Genomic DNA, 19,504 nt, shown 5'->3' with positions numbered 1-19,504 from the left:
CTTTTTTTAGCCGAGTGCACATCCGATGACAATTGTCCATTCGACAAGACCTGCATTAACGGATATTGCCAAGACCCATGTATACTGGGATCACCTTGCGGTCGGGATGCTACGTGCCAGGCCATCGCTCACGTGGCTACGTGCCGCTGCCCGGCGGGAACGCAGGGCGACCCCCGACGAGCTTGCATCTCCGCCGTCTGCCACTATAACGAGGACTGTGATGATACGCAGATCTGCGACCGTCTCAATAGAGTTTGCCGCCCCGCTTGTTCCGACAGCGCTTGCGCGCCTGGAGCACTATGTACGGCTCAAAGACATCGTCCGGTTTGCTCGTGTCCACCTGGGCGCTCCGGTGATCCTTACTCGCTTGGTTGTGCCTCTTACGACGTCGGCCCCGAATGCACAAGCGACTCCGAGTGCTCAGCTCCACTGGCGTGCGTTAACACTCGCTGCGTAGATCTGTGCGTGGGTAACCCATGCGAAACCGGGCTTGTGTGTAAAACGGTCGATGTATTGCCATTGCGCGCTGTTGCTTGTGTCTGTCCGGATGGAGGACGTGTGGCTCCTGATAGTGGCTGCCGCGCGCCACCCGATGCAGAGTGCTCAGCAGACTCAGACTGCGCGAATAGTCAAACCTGTCGCCGCGGCAGCTGTGTCGAAGCTTGCAGAGCCGACCCGTGTGGACTCAACGCCCTTTGCGAATCTATCGACCATGCCTCCCGTTGTTCATGCCCACCTGAATACACTGGAAACCCGAGAACAGAATGCAACTTAGGTAAGGTATTTTAAAATAACAAACCATCTGTTCTCAAGTAACTATGTAATGAGGATAAATAAAGTATAGATAGTATTTAAAAGTATTTAGGTTGACGACCGGTCTGGCCTAGTGGGTAGTGGTAGTCACCCTGCCTGTGAAGCCGATAGTCCTGGGTTCGAATCCCGGTAAAGCCATTTATTTGTGTGATGAATACAAATATTTGTTCTTGAGTCATGGGTGTTTTCGTATATACGGTGTAACATGAGGAAACCGAATAATTTTAACAGCGTATTCCTGATCATATTTAGAGACAAAAATGTCCTATAAACTTTTTTGAATATCGCCTAGTTTCAGAAATAATTTTAATTTTAAAAAAAAACAAGTTTTTAATTGTTACATAGTGTAAAGGCCTTTTTGAAGGTGATGTTGCTGCTATGGGACGTAGTCTATAGTTCGTTTTTTTTAGCATTAGAAAGAACTCCACAGAAGCAAGCCTGCAGTTTTTATCAAGTTTTTATCAGGCTCTTTAATTGTTAATAATTATTGAATTATCTAATGTAGCATGGTCAATACATATAATTTAGTTCAAATTATTACAGCTAAAAGTGCCGGATTTGGAACCACAAGCTTACTTCTGCGAAGTTCTTTCTAATGCTAAAAAAAACGAACTATAAATATCCTTATTGATAGATGTCAAAAAGTGACAAGTAACAGTTTACAAAATATAGGTTTTACGAAAAAAAAAAATTAAAATCAATTTTAAGTGACAAGTTTACCAATAACATTTATTTTTATGTACAAATACATTCCAAAAATTAAAAAAAAAAAAAAACAACAAAATAAAAAATTTGTCCAATTTACCTAAACTCATATTACATTTTTTCCTACTTTTGGCCTCAGAAATGCGTGGTTAAAATTATTCGGTTTCCTCATGTTACATCGTGTATAAGTAAGTATGTATTTATCCCTATATATGTATAAGTATGGATATCGTCGCCTAGCACCCACAGTGTAAGATGGCCCCTAATATTTATTTACCTATCTCAAATTTTATTTTTAGAACCCAGACTGCCATCTATATGGGAATGTTATAACGATGACGAATGCGGCCCAGAGCGTGCCTGCGAGGATCGTCGATGCGTAAACCCATGTAACTCTGCTTGTGGCGAAGGCGCACTGTGTCGAGTTATTGACCACAAGGCGCAATGTTCTTGCCCTAGAGGATTCTCAGGCGATGCTCATGTTAGATGTCAACCACGTAAGTAAAACTAGATTTATTAACATTATCAACTGAATGTTACGCGCAATATGACTAAACATCGAGTAGAAAGCGAAAGGGTAATTAAAAAGGTCTGCCTGAAAACCAGCGTTTGTAGTAAATGTCCGGAACATCATGGAAAGCTCCTTTTTAACGTGATAAAAATCATAAATAGCTTTCTGTTGCAGTTTGAAGTCTACTGTACAAAGATATACATTTTCGGCAGCTTTGCATGTGCACTTTGATCTGAGCCAAAACAAAATCACCGTAAAGATAAAGATAAAAGATAAAAAATAGTTTATTCAAGTAGGCATATTACAATGCGCTTATGAACGTCAAATAAACCTTTACCGGCTCCAACCGTACACCTCTGCCCCGAGAAGATTTAAATCCCCCCTCAATTGGAGGAGGGTATCCCAATATGGGACCGGCAACAAACTCGGCGGGACACATCTTTTCAAAACATTATTACATCTTACAAACCGTGCAAACAAAGCATCTGTACTTTGGTCTAAAAAGTGGGACATCTTGCACACGCATCGCAATTTACCACTCTGTTCCATGTGTTGTTAAATTAAACTTTTCTGTGCCTGTCTACTAAACAAACAATATTGTATATTTCAGCATCAGACGTTCAAGTGGTTCCAGTGGGATGCAAGGCCAACTCGGACTGCCCTCTGTCTCAAGCGTGCATAAATGGCGCTTGCGCTGAACCGTGCGCGTGTGGATCACATGCAGAGTGCAATGTTGTACGACACCATCCCGTATGTTACTGCGAAGAAGGCTACTCTGGCAACCCGTACATCGGATGCACTAAAGGTAGGTACTACTTTTTATAAACCTGTATAACGAGGATCTTAGGAAAATTTTCCCAAATGGTGAATTTTTATATTGTCCACAGGAGAGATGCCTGTTTTCCGGAAATGTAAAGATGTTTTTGTTTTTTACAGTTGGATGTTCATCAGACTCTGAATGTCCTGACAGCGATACATGCTACAACGGCGCTTGCGTCAATCCTTGTATTGTTGAGGCTCCATGCTCCATAAGCGCCGAATGTTTCGGCAGAAATCACCGAGCAAACTGTCGCTGTCCAGCTGGCACAAATGGCAATCCATACACCAGATGTCAACCAGTAGAATGCGAAATTAATGCCGATTGCAACGATGACAGCGTTTGCTTGAAAGGAGTTTGCCGACATGCCTGTTCTACAGAAGGGCGCAGTCCATGCGCAAGTAATGCAGAGTGCTTCGCACGAAACCATGCAGCATCTTGTAAGTGTCCTCCAGCACTCCCTATTGGCGATCCTCTAACAAACTGCGAAAAAGTCATCATTGGACCTGAATGTATTATGGACAGCGATTGCCCAAGTGGTCAAGCATGCCTCAGAGATCAATGTCGTGAAGCTTGTGCAGAATTACAACCATGCCAGGCTAATGCAAGATGCACCGTATCGGATAGTGTACCTTTCCGCACATTGATATGCCGTTGTGCTGAAGGCTACATTCCGGATGTCGGCGGCGCCTGCAGACCTACACAACTGCCTGCTCCTAGTTGTTCGTCTGACGATGAGTGCAGCGATAATGAATCATGCGTTAACAGAATTTGTCGGAACCCATGTAATTGTGGTGAAAATGCAGAGTGCTTTGTACGCAATCATCGTCCGGTGTGCTCATGCCGCGAGGGCTTTGACGGAAATCCTTATCAAACTTGCCGCACTGTTGGTTGTCGCTCGAACTCAGAATGCGAATCAAATCAAGCATGTGTAAATGGAAATTGTGTTAGCCCATGCTTATTGAACAGTAACTGTGGACCAAATGCTGACTGTTACGTCGAAAGAAACCAACCACTCTGCCGCTGTCGACCTGGATTCGAAGGAGACGCATATGAAGGATGTAATGCGATAGAATGTAGATCAAATGGAGATTGTCCTCTCGACAAAGAATGCCGCAGCCACAGATGCATTAATCCATGTTATTCGAAAACGAATTGCGGAACCAACGCAGTTTGCTTAGTGCGCAATCATATTGCAGTGTGTAAATGTGAACTAGGATTTATTGGAAGTCCCTATGTAGAATGCAAACCTGAAATCATAGCGGAATGTTTCGTTGATGCAGATTGCCCACCTAGAGCAGCATGTTTATCCTCGAGATGTGTTAATCCTTGTTCAGTGCTTAAACCATGCGCCACACCGGCGCAGTGTGAAGTCTCACCCACATTGCCGGTTCGCACTATGATCTGTACCTGTCCACCTGGTTACATTAGCAGCGGAGGAGGCTTATGCCGCCCATTCACTACCTTTTCGGACGTTGCTTGCGAAATTGATACTAACTGCACGTCTAATCACGCCTGCATATCATCGGTTTGTCAGAATCCATGTGAATGTGGTCCAAACACAGATTGCCAAATTAAGAATCATAAGCCAGTATGCGCTTGTCGACCAGGATTCATCGGCGATGCTCGCACTGGGTGCTACGATGTTCTTTGCCGATCAGACTCACAATGTTCAGACGATGAAACTTGCATCAATAACCGCTGTATTCCAGCTTGTTCAGTGGACGGCGAAATATGTGGAACATCGGCCGAATGTTACGGAACCAACCATCGAGCTTCCTGTCGCTGTAAAATCGGAACTGCCGGTAACCCGTCTATCGGCTGTACGCCTATTGGTTGTAGGGCGAACTCAGACTGCCCGTCGGATAGATTGTGTGTTAACTCACAATGCATAGAACCCTGTACAGCAAACACCTGCGAGCAACCCGCAGAGTGCAGGGTACATCTCCACGAGGTGCACTGTGTTTGTCCACCCGGTTACCAGAGTACAGACCAAGGCTGCACTAAAACAACGGAACCCCAGTGCACTACCGATTCAGAATGTCCAGCAGGAACTGCGTGTCTGAATGCTAAGTGTGTCGAACCTTGTCTCGAGACAAGCCCGTGTGGAAATAACGCGGAATGTAGAGTGGTAGACTCGCTTCCTGTCAGGACAATGGTTTGCGAATGCTTACCAGGATATAGAGGAAATGCTTTAGTGGAATGCACACCAAATATACGTAAGTTTATATATTACTTATTGATAATTTATACAATATTTTTTAATATTTTTTAATTGCCTAGTCCAGAGCACACAGTCGCTGGGGCCGAAATCGGTCAGGAGAGCATCATGTCATGTCATGTCATGTGTCATACAATATTTTTTTGGAATACCTATCAATAATAATTGCTAACTATTACGTTATTTTTCAGCACCTACTGCAGTATGCATAGAAGGACAAGCAATGGATGCGAACGGTGAATGCGTTCCATGCCGCGAGTCAGAGGGCCGCATTGTGGACTCACGCGGACGCTGCGTATGTGACGCAAGTCGCGGCCTTGTTCTGCGAGGCGACGAGTGTCTGCCTATTGCGGCCTGTCGCTCCGACACCGACTGCGATGACCGCGCCACATGCCGCAACAGCATCTGCATACCAGCCTGCGATGCTGAGCCCTGCGGGTTACACGCCATCTGCACCGCACAGGGGCATCGCTCCATTTGCACATGTGCCAACGGTTACACCGGAAACCCGAAAGAACACTGCAACGCTACCACTCCTAACTATCGTACGGACTTCCCATTGCCAGACATGCAAGTACGTAAACTAATGTAAATTATTTAATTTATAAGCATAAAATAGGTTACTTTTTGGAAAGTTATATTGCTTAAAATTGTGTTGGCAATAAGCTATGTTTTGTGTCTTTGGCAGCCAAAATGTTGAGGCTTAGATAGAGCATATGTTTCTTATTAGGTACATATAATGAGACGCCAAAGATAGATATAGATAAGATAGATTATTGTTAGTTTTAAACAGAGAAGGCACTTTTGTATAGGTACATATGTTATAAATAACACATTTTTTAGGTGCATTGTCTCGCTGACGCTGTGAAAGTGAGCCTGAAGATCAAGGATTTCAATGGAGTTTTGTACGTAAAGGGATACAGCAAAGATGAACGCTGTAGACTAGTTGTACATATCCCCGAGAACGAAGAACTTGTTGATTTCACTGTGCACTTCGGAGACTGCGGTTTGGTGCACGTTAATGTAAGTACAAGCATTTTAAAATGAAAAACTGCCTATACTTACGCCTGCGTAGCCTCGTGATTAGATAATATCGCAGTAGGTATGCATAAAGTCTACGTGAACTATATAGGATCTATGAAGTAGGCCCCTACCCCCACCACGTCAATTGAACCCAGTTTAAACCTAACAACGATTTAACAAAGTCTCATCCCGAAACAACTGCTACGTATTTACACCCGCGGCTGCTTGAATTTAATATACCTACAGCTAAAGAATTGTAATAATGAACATACATCGGGGTTTTCGGGTCGGGAACGATTTCGTGTATTTATAACTTTATTTATTATAAAATAATGACCAAACTTGTTAATTCATATTAAACGTAGGTAGTAAGGTCCAAATGTGTTTAGAAATGTTAAATAAGTATAATTTTTTACAGTTTTTAATTGTTATTTGGCTAGTGTAAATCATTCCCGACCCGAAAAACCCGATATGATAATGAACATTACTTTTATCATATAATTTCTAACATACAGGTCTTAAGAATGGATTGTTGTATTTTAATGTTATAATGTACTTCTTGCAGGGCATGGCCAGCTTCGTGCTCGTGATGCAGATTCACCCAACACTACTAACATCAAACGCAAAGGCATTCCACATCAAGTGTATATACCAGACGGGTGAAAAGAACGTAACCCTGGCGTTCAATGTGTCCATGTTGACTACAGCTGGCACAATCGCAAATACTGGCCCACCACCCACGTGCTCTATGCGCATCGTCTCAAGGACTGGTGACGAAGTTAGCTCTGCGGAGATCGGAGAGAACCTCGTCTTACAAGTTGATGTCCAACCGTCAAGTAAGTATTTCCAATTGTTATTTTGTTAAGTTTAGGTACGCATATTTTGTAGTTCAATTTTGTAAGTTGTCCTCGTCTTACTTATTAATATTGCAAGAGTTATTTCTTTTTGTGTAAAATTATAGTATGTAGCTATTGTATATACCGGGTGTGGCCTGTAACAAGAGCAAAGAATTAAAACATAGATTGTACTCTTAAAAACCGTGACACTTTTGTTCAACAACTTTTAAAAATTATGAAGTACATATATAGACTCCCTATTTTTCATACAAAATAAATATTATTTTCAATGGACGCCATCGCCACCCCATATCATTGTGATTGACGTTGCTTGTCACGCCTTAAACATAACAAAATTCGCAATACATTGCGACTTAGAATAAACTTTAAAGTGTATTAAAAATCAAACCACAAGTTATTTTTAAAAGTCGCTGAACAAATGTTGCTCAGTATGAGGAGTACAGCCTACAGATGAATTTTTTGCTATGCTACAGGCCACACCCGGTACCAGGAAGACATAAGTTCTTTCTAAAGCCGAATATGAGGGCTTATTAAGAGCGCTCTTACAAGAAAAGTCGAAATAATGCAAAATTGATGATACTAGTCGACGAAATTCAGGACTTTGTGCTCATTATTAGAAACAATGAGTACTTGTTCCAGTAAAAACGTCTTCTTATCTTTTTAAATATCGTTGTAAATATTAGAAAAAGGACTTATTAAATTAGTAATGAATTTATTTCTGATGGTCGTTTCCGAAAAACCGCGTGAAGCACTGAACGGCAAGCTCTTATTTGGAAATGTTGAGAAGTTTACTCTGCTAAACCTGGCTATTTTGTATTACTAATACCCTGTACTTTAGGCATATCAAACGATATTTTTCCTACATACCTTTGAGAAAGAGAAAATCAAAGTAAAACGAACTCAATTTTCTCTCCGAAACAAGTGTCAATTTCTACGAAAATCTACTTAATATCGAAGTCATTTTCATACTCAAGCAATCTGCAACGTTTGCTTATACTGTTGGTATACATTAGTGTTTATGAAATTCTACTATAATTTTTTGGCAATTTTTTGAAAACTACTCTATATTACCGATGACGCGCGCTCGCCAGCTCAGTGCCGCGGCAGAGCTTGTACAGGCAGGACGTGTGTCGGTCGGCTCCGCACATTTTCAACGGCGACAACGAGGTTTTTTATCATTGTGTGCGGCGGGCGCCGTGTAAAACGCTATAATGTGTGCGTGTAAACCGCAACGAGAGACTTTGATCCTAGCACTGTTTTTATAGTATTATAATTTATAATGGTACAGTTTAATAAACTACCGGACAGGATTAAAAATATTTGAAACGACCTGACATTCTATATGTATTTATTTGACTCAAAATAGTACTCAGGGTCTGATGATGGAGCCGGAAGGTGGTCACCGGTACCAATCAACCATGCAACTAAACCACTTCGTGTTTAGGCTCGTTTTATTCGTCTCAACAAGATCTTTGACACAAGATAGTACTCAGGGTCTGATGATGGAGCCGGAAGGTGGTCACCGGTACCAATCAACCATGCAACTAAACCACTTCGTTTTTGGGCTCGTTCGATTCGTCTCAACAAGATCTTTGACACAAGATAGTACTCAGGGTCTGATGATGGAGCCGGAAGGTGGTCACCGGTACCAATCAACCATGCAACTAAACCACTTCGTGTTTAGGCTCGTTTTATTCGTCTTAACAAGATCTTTGACACAAAATAGTACTCAGGGTCTGATGATGGAGCCGAAAGGTGGTCGTCGGTACCAATCAACCATGCAACTAAACCACTTCGTGTTTGGGCTCGTTTGATTCGGCTCAACAAGATCTTTGACTTAAGATAGTACTCAGGGTCTGATGATGGAGCCGGAAGGTGGTCACCAGTACCAATCAACCATGCAACTAAACCACTTCGTGTTTAGGCTCGTTTTATTCGTCTCAACAAGATCTTTGACACAAGATAGTACTCAGGGTCTGATGATGGAGCCGGAATGTGGTCACCGGTACTAATCAACCATGCAACTAGTCCATGATTAGTCTCAACAAGATCTTTGACACTGAAGATACACAAGGTTTGATTATAGAGCTGAAAGGTGGCCACGGGTACCAGTCTATTATGTAACTGAACCACTTCGTGTTTAGGCACATTTTATTCATCTCAACAAGATCTTTGACACAAGATAGTACTCAGGATCTGATGATGGAGCTCGAAGGTGGCGACGGGTACCTGTCTATCATGCAGTGTTGGCATCAATCTGAACTAAATCAATCCGGATTGATCAATCGAATTGACGCGTCAATCCGAATTGATCAATTCGAATTTATTTAATTCTGATTGACGCGTCAATCCGATTGAATCAATTGGAATTAACGCATCAATCCTCAATTCGGATTAAATCAATTCTCAAACTAGATTAACCCCTTCCCCTTCCCTAAGATAAGAAAGGGTCCCTTTCCCTTCCCTAAGATTAGTTTTCAAAGGTGTCCTTTTTAGGGACTTACTTACTGGACTTAAAGTCGATATCTGAGGTTCCCAGAGGTTCGAAAACGTGTTCCTGATGTCAGTATTGACTGATGTCCCTTTTAGGGACATTTTTCGAAATTGGCCAATTACGTTCATATTCGTAATCGATGTCGACCATAGGTCCCGAAAAATGTTTCTGACGTCAGTATTGAAGGATGTCCCTTCCATTTCGGGACATTTTTTTAAATTGATCGTTGGCACTTTAAAATGATATCTGAGATTTCCAAAGCTTCCGTAACATGTTTCCGACGGCAATACAGACGGAGTTTCCTTTTTTTTCTGGACATTTAAGTATGGGACATTTCTTCCAATTAACCGATTGCGTTCAAAATCGATATCTGAGGTGCCCAAAGGTTTCGAAACATGTTTCTGACGGCAATACCGAAAAATGACCTTTTTTCAGCAGGGTGGAGTAATGCAGGTAGTAAAGTAAGTACGCGGCTAAAGTGTAGAGTCTAAATATTGCCGTTGAAATCATATTTTGCACCTCAGATATCGATTTTGAATGCAATCAGTCACTTTCAAAGAATGTCACTAAAATGTCCCTAAACAGGACACCTTTCAATATTGCAGTTGAAAAAATGTTTAGAAACCTCTGTTTACCTCAGATATCGATTTTAAACGCAATCGGGTAATTTCTAGAAATGTCCCAAAAAAGGACATCTCTCAATATTTCCCTCGGAAACAAGTTTCGAAACCTTTGGGCACCTCAGATGTCGATTTTGAACGCTATCAGTTAATTTCAAGGAAAGTCCCGAAAATGTTCCAAAAAGGACATCCTTCATATAGCCGTCGGAAACATGTTTCGGAACCTTTGGTAAACTCAGACACCGCTTTTGAACGCATTTGGTCAGTTTCACAAAAATGGCCTAAATAAAAAGGACATTAGGTAGGTACATACAAAGTAATCGTCAATCCGAATTGACGATTGAGGATTGACCGATCAATTCGAATTAACGATTAGTAATCGTCAATCTTCAATCAGTAGATTTAGAATTAGTTTCGTCAATCGTCAATTCGAATTGATCGGTCAATTCTCAATCGTCAATCGTCAATTCGAATTGATTTTTTGCCAACACTGCTATCATGTAACTGAACCACTTCATGTTTGGGCTCGTTTGATTCGTCTCAACAAGACCTTGGACACAAGTTAGTACTCAGGGTCTGATGATGGAGCTGGACTGTGGCCACGGGTACCAGTCTACCATGTAACTGAACCACTTCGTGTTTGGGCTCGTTTGATTCGTCGCAACAAGATCTTTGACACAAGATACTACTCAGGGTCTGATGATGGAGCTCGAAGGTGGCGACGGGTACCAGTCTATCACATAACTGAACCACTTCGTGTTTGGTTTATCACCTAGTGTCAAAGATCTTGTTGAGACGAATCAAACGAGCCTAAACACGAAGTGGTTTAGTTGCATGGTTGATTGGTACCGGGACCACCTTCCAGCTCCATCATCAGACTCTGAGTATCACCTAGTGTCAAAGATCTTGTTGAGACTAATCAAACGAGCCTAAACACGAAGTGGTTTAGTTGCATGGTTGATTGGTACCGGTGACCACCTTCCGGCTCCATCATCAGACCCTGAGTACTATCTTGTGTCAAAGATCTTGTTGAGACGAATCGAACGAGCCCAAACACGAAGTGGTTTAGTTGCATGGTTGATTGGTACCGGTGACCACCTTCCGACTCCATCATCAGACTCTGAGTATCACCTATATAGTGTCAAAGATCTTGTTGAGATGAATAAAACGAGCCTAAACACGATGTGGTTTAGTTGTATGGTTGATTGGTAATGGTGACCACCTTCCAGCTCCATCATCAGACCCTGAGTACTGTCTTGTGTCAAAGATCTTGTTGAGACGAATCAAACGAGCCCAAACACGAAATGGTTTAGTTACATGAGAGACTGGTACCCGTGGCCACCTTCCAGCTCCATCATCAGACCCTGTGTGTCTTCAGTGTCAAAGATCTTGTTGAGACGAATCAAACGAGCCCAAACACGAAGTGGTTTAGTTACATGATAGACTGGTACCCGTGGCCACCTTCCAGCTCCATCATCAGACCCTGTGTATCTTCAGTTTCTTGTAAATAAGCGAGTACCTATAATTTCTTTCGAGTAATATACGTTCATAAGTACGAGTATGGGGCTATTCATAAAGTACGTCGTTTCAAATGGGAGGAGGGGGGGAGGGGGTCTGGACATCGGATGATGGTAGCATGACGTAGGAGGAAACAGAGTCATCCGAAGCATGATTTTTGGATGATTTGAGGGATGGGGGGGTCAAAAATAGATGACGTAATTTATGAACAGCCCCTATGTACATTTGCACTGCATTTAGTATTTTCGTACTTACCAAATAACAGTTTTAGGACTTTATAAGTTAAGTACAGTTAGTGTTGTTATGGTTGATTTCAATATGCTTCGCGAAGGATCAAGAATGTTTAATCCATCATTGTAGTGCGAGTGTGGTAGAAGGGATCGGATTACTGAGCTCGCACGGCCTGCCGCAGCGCGTAAAATACCTAAACTCGCTCAACCCCGAAATGTAATAGCACTCTTAAAAACTCGAGTTCGTAATTCCTGTACCGTCCATGGCACGCACACTCAATGTGTTTTATCAGTTTATCACACATGTTAGAGAAAAAGGAAAAAATATGTAAAACTTTGCCCAATTATACTTATAGACCGGGAGATAGTGACACATTTTACTGGGTCATTTGTACCAGTATGGCGGTTCGTCAGGGGTCTAAGTACGTAATGAAGGAAAGAAAAATGATGGTCATAGCGCTAGTACCGGCGGCCCAATCGCGTGAGCGTTAGTCGAACGTGTCGGATAAAATACGAGTGTCGAACGATTTGTTCCACAAAAATCCTCGTATTTTCCAATAGTCCATAAAAAAGAAGTAGGCGGTGGCGTAATGCCATACCTCTCCGGTGCGACTTACAGCCCGCCATACTGAGGCGAACACATTAATTAAAAAAAACAATTCAACCATTTGTGCCAAGCAAATTTTTGCACAGGTGATCATCGTCGAGCAGCCATTCATGGACATCACCATGCCATACTTTTCGGACGGTTCCAAATGGCCGCCATACCGCCGCAAGGGAGTTAATTTTATTTTTTTTGCTGAACGATTTGTACCAGTATTGCATTTAAATTTTTGGAAAGTATTTGATAAAATGTGACCGTTATTATAATTGCCATACTTATAGGAGGGGGAAAAAGTTCTGCCATACTTGAAAAACTTATTTATTCGACACATTTCAAAAATACGACTATACAATACGTAATAGTACATTTCGATGCTAGTGCGGAAGGTATGTCATTACTTCACGAGTACCGAGATATCTTGCCACGAGCCGCAGGCGAGTGGCAAGACTCGGGACGAGTGAAAAATGACATTTCCGCACGTGTATCGAACGACGTTTTTTAATACAGTTGCGAAAAAATAAGAAAAACATTGTTAATCGTACACTAAACAAAAGTGGTAACAGTGACAGCTCGGTTAGACGTCGTCTTTAAGTATATTATATCTATGGGCGTTTGGCAGCTATTCCGTTCCATTCAGTCAACTTATTAAGAACGGAATTTTCAATATTGAATATTAAAAAATAAACGTGTTATAATGATGAAGAGGTAAGTAATAAAATATGAAATATGTAATATTTTACGTATTCTTACATTAACGGTAGGTTTTTATGCTGATTACGACGTTTAAAGGAAACTAATATTAACACTCATCAATAAGTAGTCGTGAATTGGAACAAGTATAAATTTAAAAAAATTGGAAAAGTAAAAAGCACTAGTTCGAGATAACCAACTTTCCGCACGCTAAACAGCTACGTAAAGTAGCACTTTTTGAGCAACTGTATTAAAAAATATTTTTTACAGCATGGCATCATCATATTCTGTTTGTTTGGATACAATTATACCTAAAAAAAATTATTCCAGATTATAACTACGGGGCGGACGACTGTGAGACTTAAGCCAAGACTTAAATAAAAATAAAAAATTTTGACGATTTGTACCAGTATGGCATTTGGATTTTTGGAAATTATATGATGCAATGTGACCATTATTATATTTGCCATACTTCTAATAGGGGGAAAAAGGGGCACCATACTTGAAATAAAATAAAAATATTGTACTCATTTGCCACCTCCTACAGGTATGGCATTATGAGATTTCCATTTATGATCACTCAGAAAGTGTTTAAAAAAAATTTCAAGATGGTACAAATCGTTTAGCAAAAACAAAAAAGTTAACTCCCTTGCGGCGGTATGGCGGCCATTTGGAACCGTCTAAAAAGTATGGCATGGTGATGTCCATGAATGGCTGCTCGACGATGATCACCTGTGCAAAAATTAGCTTGGCACAAATGATTGAATTGTTTTTTTTAAATTAATGTGTTCGCCTCAGTATGGCGGGCTGTAAGTCACACCGGAGAAGTATGGCATTACGCTACCGCCTACTTCTTTTTTATGGACTATCGGAAAATGCGAGGATTTTTGTGGAACAAATCGTTCGACACTCGTATTTTATCCGACACGTTCGACTAACGCCCACGCGATTGGGCCGCCGGTACCAGCGCTATGACCATCATTTTTCTTTCCTTCATTACGTACTTAGACCCCTGACGAACCGCCATACTGGTACAAATGACCCAGTAAAATGTGTCACTATCTCCCGGTCTATTATATAAGTATGTTTAGGTTTTACATATGTTTAATTATTACAGCCCTTACAGGTCAAAATTTAGGATTTACGAACCGCATCGCCTAGCAAGTCTGATAAAAAATAGATTACAGCTCTAGGTCAAATTTTTGAATTTACGGACCGCACACGTGCAACAACAATACCTTTTACGAGCAAGTGTGATGAGAAATGTATTTCATTGCACTTTCGAAGGAAATAAAGTTTTCAGAGTAATATCGTTCGCTAATTTGTTTATTGCTGGTATACATCGCTAAAATTGTAGAAACAGCTATTAAATGTTTAAAATATATCTTGCAACGCCAAATTAGTGTCAATCGCGTAAACAGAAGACAACATTAAACACTGTCTAATTTAGTCAGGATTCCTTTCTTCATGCCCAGAAATGAGAACCACTAACTGATAGATTTCTCTTTTCCAAAAGGTATCTACGGCGGTTTTGCACGCAGCTGTATCGCGAAGACAAGCGAAGCGTCGACCAACGTGGAGAACGAGTACACGGTGACAGACGCGGACGGCTGCGCCACGGACGCCACCATTTTCAACGACTGGGAGCGCAGCGAGGACGGCAGCGCGCTACGCGCCGCCTTCAATGCTTTCAAGTTCCCAAGCAGCGACAACATACGCTTCCAGTGCAACATACGAGTCTGCTTTGGAAAATGTCAACCGGTAAGACACTCAAATCCTTCGCAAGATGTAGGTAAAAAAAGAGGAAACTCAGAAAAGTCAGAGAGCAGAATCAATATTGATGATGAACAAAAAATCCCTAGTCAGAAGTGAAAACGGTATTTATCATAGTTATTACCTACTTATCTAGTGGTAACAAAATTTTAATTATAGAGTTTTTTTTAGAAATCGGTACCTTTATTTTTCATATACCCGCAGGTTAATTGCCGCGGCGCTGATGCTTACGGCAAACGAAGAAAACGAGAAGCGATCGACACCGATGGCCCTCTGTCGACCAGAGAGGACCAAATTCGAGAAGAAGTTAAGGTCGAATCGAATCAGATATTGACATTAGAAAGACGCGATCCGTCGCGTATTGCGCGTCAGCGCGATGCGTCCGGCGGCAGCGGGGACCCGGCGGCGGGCGCCGGCGAGGTGTGCGTGTCGGCGGCCGGGCTGGCGGTGGCGTTGGCGCTAACGGCGCTGCTAGCGCTCGTGGCGGTAGCAGCGGCCGTGGCGTGCTGGTTGGTGGCATGGCGACGTGCGAGACCTCCGCCTGCGCCGCTACCACACCCGCCTGACTTCCCGAACCCTCTGTTCCAGCGCTAAGACACACTACTACTAGTCCTCGCCCCGCTCCTCCGCCGGCACTGGGCGGTGTCGGCTCCTTTCTTCTTACTCACTTAGCTTTAATATGTGCGCGCCGTCGGAGGACCGCCGGGCTAGGGCGCCGGGAGCGCCGCGCGGCTTGAAACCGCGCCCCTCGCTCGCGTTTCCAGCGCCCTTTTTAGATTTATATTGTATCTATATTAACGTAGAATCGTCAAATCCTTCGAATTTTGTGATATTCATAAAACATAATATACACTGAAAGAAATCACCAGATTTTTATGTAAAATAAACTTAGGTTAAGTAAAATAAACAATTAATAAATAATCGTGTTTTTTTTACATTCTCCGTGTCTAATTGCCCACGAACATAGCTAAATTATACTGACCAAGAAGGTTAAACTTAGGTCGAACTATTCTTTTTAATACAGTTGCTCAAAAAGTGCTACTTTACGTAGCTGTTTAGCGTGCGGAAAGTTGGTTATCTCGAACTAGTGCTTTTTACTTTTCCAATTTTTTTAAATTTATACTTGTTCCAATTCACGACTACTTATTGATGAGTGTTAATATTAGTTTCCTTTAAACGTCGTAATCAGCATAAAAACCTACCGTTAATGTAAGAATACGAAAAATATTACATATTTCATATTTAATTACTTACCTCTTCATCATTATAACACGTTTATTTTTTAATATTCAATATTGAAAATTCCGTTCTTAATAAGTTGACTGAATGGAACGGAATAGCTGCCAAACGCCCATAGATATAATATACTTAAAGACGACGTCTAACCGAGCTGTCACTGTTACCACTTTTGTTTAGTGTACGATTAACAATGTTTTTCCTATTTTTTCGCAACTGTATTAAAAAACGTCGTTCGATACACGTGCGGAAATGTCATTCTTCAGTGAAGAATTTTCAATATTGAATATTAAAAAATAAACGTGTTATAATGATGAAGAGGTAAGTAATTAAATATGAAATATGTAATATTTTTCGTATTCTTACATTAACGGTAGGTTTTTATGCTGATTACGACGTTTAAAGGAAACTGATATTAACACTCGTCAATAAGTAGTCGTAAATTGGAACAAGTATAAATTTAAAAAAATTGGAAAAGTAAAAAGCACTAGTTCGAGATAACCAACTTTCCGCACGCTAAACAGCTACGTAAAGTAGCACTTTTTGAGCAACTGTATTAAAAATTACATTTCCCACCATAGGGTGGAAAGTTTTTTTTTTTTTTTTTACTTCGAGCAACGGCTAACGGCCATATACAGGGTGATTCAGGAGACGTGAGCAGGACTAACACTGCGCATTTCGTAAATTTTAAGGAACTGTTTCGTATCAGTATTAGTGAGGTTAACGTTAATTTTCTAGTCGTGTTGAAAAAAAAAAGTTATTAATTTATTTACGACATGCATGGTCACCCTACAATTAGAATACTAAACTACTGATATTCTGTGTCAAATTGAATGTCATCACGGTCTGGTTACTTTTGAAAAGTCGTATCTCACTCAAGTTTGACAGTTTATTTTCTTCGTAATCATAATGCTGTCATTACAGTTAAAGAGGTTTTATGTTTATTAATCAGGTCTTGTAGGGTGACCAAGATTGTAGAGAGTTAAATTTGCCCTCACCAAAAAGTTAAAAAATTAGGAAAAAGTGTGGTTGTTTCACCTAAATACGACGGTGATCGATCAATTATCAGTTACTGGGTGTGCAGGATTAGTCCTGCTCACGTCTCATGAATCACCCTGTATTATACCATATTATCCAGTTAAAAGCTCTAATATTATTAGCTTCCGAACTTTCAGAGTTTTCAGACCTAGTATTATCGAATTTAATGTTAATAAATCAGTGATAATAAATGATGATGATTTGATGAATGTTTAAAATATTATCATAACATTACATTCATTCATTCAGTTTCACTTTTTTTAAGGCACGTATACATTAAGGCCGTTTCAGACACATTCCAATTTAAGATCGGATTGTCTAGGGTTTAAGATTTTATCCGAAATGTAAATGGCGCCAATATAAATATACCTATAATAAACCTACATTTTTTTTATTTAACTTTCCTCAAGTCGAAATGAAAGTGTTTAACTCGGGTAAAAGTTACGTTATAAAAAGTTTTTTTAAACACTAGGACTAGGACTATACCCACAAATATTTAGTCGACAGAGATCCAGCCTAAAAGCAAAAGCAAGCAAAGCTGCCATGCCGGGTTCGAATCCTGGTAAGGGCAATTATTTTTGTGTTTATCAGAAATATTTCTTGCCGAGTTAAGGATTGTTTCTATGTATTCACTCTTTGTAGACTTCACAAAGGCTTATGTCAGCATACATAGGGACGCTTTGTACACCATTCTTATAAATTTTAACATCCCTAGAAAACTAGTAGCCATGATTACTACAGCAACAAAATAGAATAGGTAGGGTAGGATGCGTGACAGGGTAGGCAGAGAACTAAGTGAGGCATTCGAGGTGATGGCTTGTCAAAAGCAAAGAGATGCCTTAAGTGTTAGCGCTGGACATGGGTTGGAGTTGAGCGGCAAGAACAAAGTGATAGGGAACGCGGATGGTTTTATTAGGGGAAAGCCGCGAAGAGGTAGTGCAGGCAGCTTGTGCGAGCGAGAGGCCTCTAGAATAAGATCACTCAGTCAAAAACTGAATACCTCCACATGAAACGTTACAAACATACTCGAGCTTAGCGCGAAATTCTTCATGTTTTGGGTAGCGTCTATTATGGAGTAGACAAGTTTCAGTACTTTCCATGCACCATTGTCCATTACCGATACAAACACCAGGGAAAAGGAAATCAATATACGCATCCAAAACCCGGCGATACAGGCACAGCCTAAAAAACTTTATGGATAGTTTTGGTGTCTAAGCTTTCAGCCAAAATACTAAGGCACGAATATTGTGGGAGTATATCCGTAACAAATTTCAGCTTTCTAGCACAAACAATCACGGAGCAAAGCCTCGGACAGACGGACAGACAGGCAGACACTACAGAAATACAAACGGACATGGCGAAACTATAAGGGTTCCTAGTTGACTATGGAACCCTAAAAAACATAGTAGTGACACTAGTGGCGGGCGGTCCTGCCAATGAGACCCAAGATGAGTGCGAATTAAAGAGTGGGGGATATTTATTCAGGAATAAGTATATTTTGTTGAGTGGTGTGTTTGCTATAGGTTTAAAAGTATACTTAGTGAATTATCTCAGATATATTTTACTGGCTTGGCTCCTTATCTGTTACAAAAGCCATTGTTTCTTTTATGCAGAGCAACAACAATGTCGTTAAAAACAAAACTAGAGTCAGACCAATTAAGTCTACAACGATTTTGTTAGCACACGCAGAGCAAGTGTAATTTTAAACGTCAAATTTCTATGAAATTATGCACCACCAATTCGCACGAAGCGCTTTGCTTCTACTTTCCTTATGCGCACTGCCAAGGAATGGAATTCCTTGCCGGCGTCTATATTTCCGTGTTCTTATAACCCGGCAACCTTCAAATCAAGAGTGAACAGGCACCTTCTGGGCGAGCTCCATCGTAGGCCACGTCTACGCCTCGGCTAGTCTGTGGCCATGAGTAAGCCCATTCATAAAAAAAAAAAAAACGTATAAATAACAGTTTTACTGCGTTGGTTATCTCTAGGTCTAACTCTATCGTGATAATCAAGTATTAAGGTTCAAAAAGTGACTGTTTCATGAATTTGACCTATATAAATAAGATAGCTAGTAAATTTGCTTTGTAAACGGGCTTGTTCCCGTTACTTATGTCGGGGTTATTAACAGTAGCAGTGGATGGACTGAGTCCGAAAAAGTCATTTTAGGAGCTTACTGCGGGAATGGATCGAATTGTGTAAAATAAGTTTATATATGTAGAAATTAAATTTATTTAATGAAAGCTTGAAAGCCCTGCCGTGAAAGGTAGACATGAATTTTCCTTATCTTGCGCGGTGCGGCATTTCGTACTTCCTCATATTAAAACTACAAATCTCTTCAGGTCTTTAAAGTTGAC

The 19,504-nt window shown here is 41.0% G+C and overlaps 1 protein-coding gene across 1 annotated transcript in view; it reads left to right on the top strand.

Moving 5' to 3' along the window:
* The window catches only part of LOC134665191 (uncharacterized), a 138,238-nt gene extending 122,441 nt beyond the window's left edge, over nt 1-15,797 (top strand). Inside the window, exons 125-133 of the mRNA XM_063522058.1 lie at nt 11-775; nt 1,818-2,015; nt 2,640-2,834; nt 2,966-5,065; nt 5,259-5,641; nt 5,911-6,090; nt 6,656-6,926; nt 14,620-14,864; nt 15,081-15,797. Coding sequence (XP_063378128.1) covers nt 11-775; nt 1,818-2,015; nt 2,640-2,834; nt 2,966-5,065; nt 5,259-5,641; nt 5,911-6,090; nt 6,656-6,926; nt 14,620-14,864; nt 15,081-15,470 — 4,727 coding nt within the window. The 3' untranslated portion in view covers nt 15,471-15,797. The remainder of the gene's footprint in view (nt 1-10; nt 776-1,817; nt 2,016-2,639; nt 2,835-2,965; nt 5,066-5,258; nt 5,642-5,910; nt 6,091-6,655; nt 6,927-14,619; nt 14,865-15,080) is intronic.
* Nucleotides 15,798-19,504: the final 3,707 nt, after the last annotated feature.

The sequence above is a fragment of the Cydia fagiglandana genome, chromosome 6 (genome assembly GCF_963556715.1).
Source record: "Cydia fagiglandana chromosome 6, ilCydFagi1.1, whole genome shotgun sequence".
Lineage (NCBI taxonomy): Eukaryota > Metazoa > Arthropoda > Insecta > Lepidoptera > Tortricidae > Cydia > Cydia fagiglandana.
The sequence above is the reverse complement of the archived record's forward strand: the minus strand, read 5'-3'. Positions and strand labels throughout refer to the sequence as shown.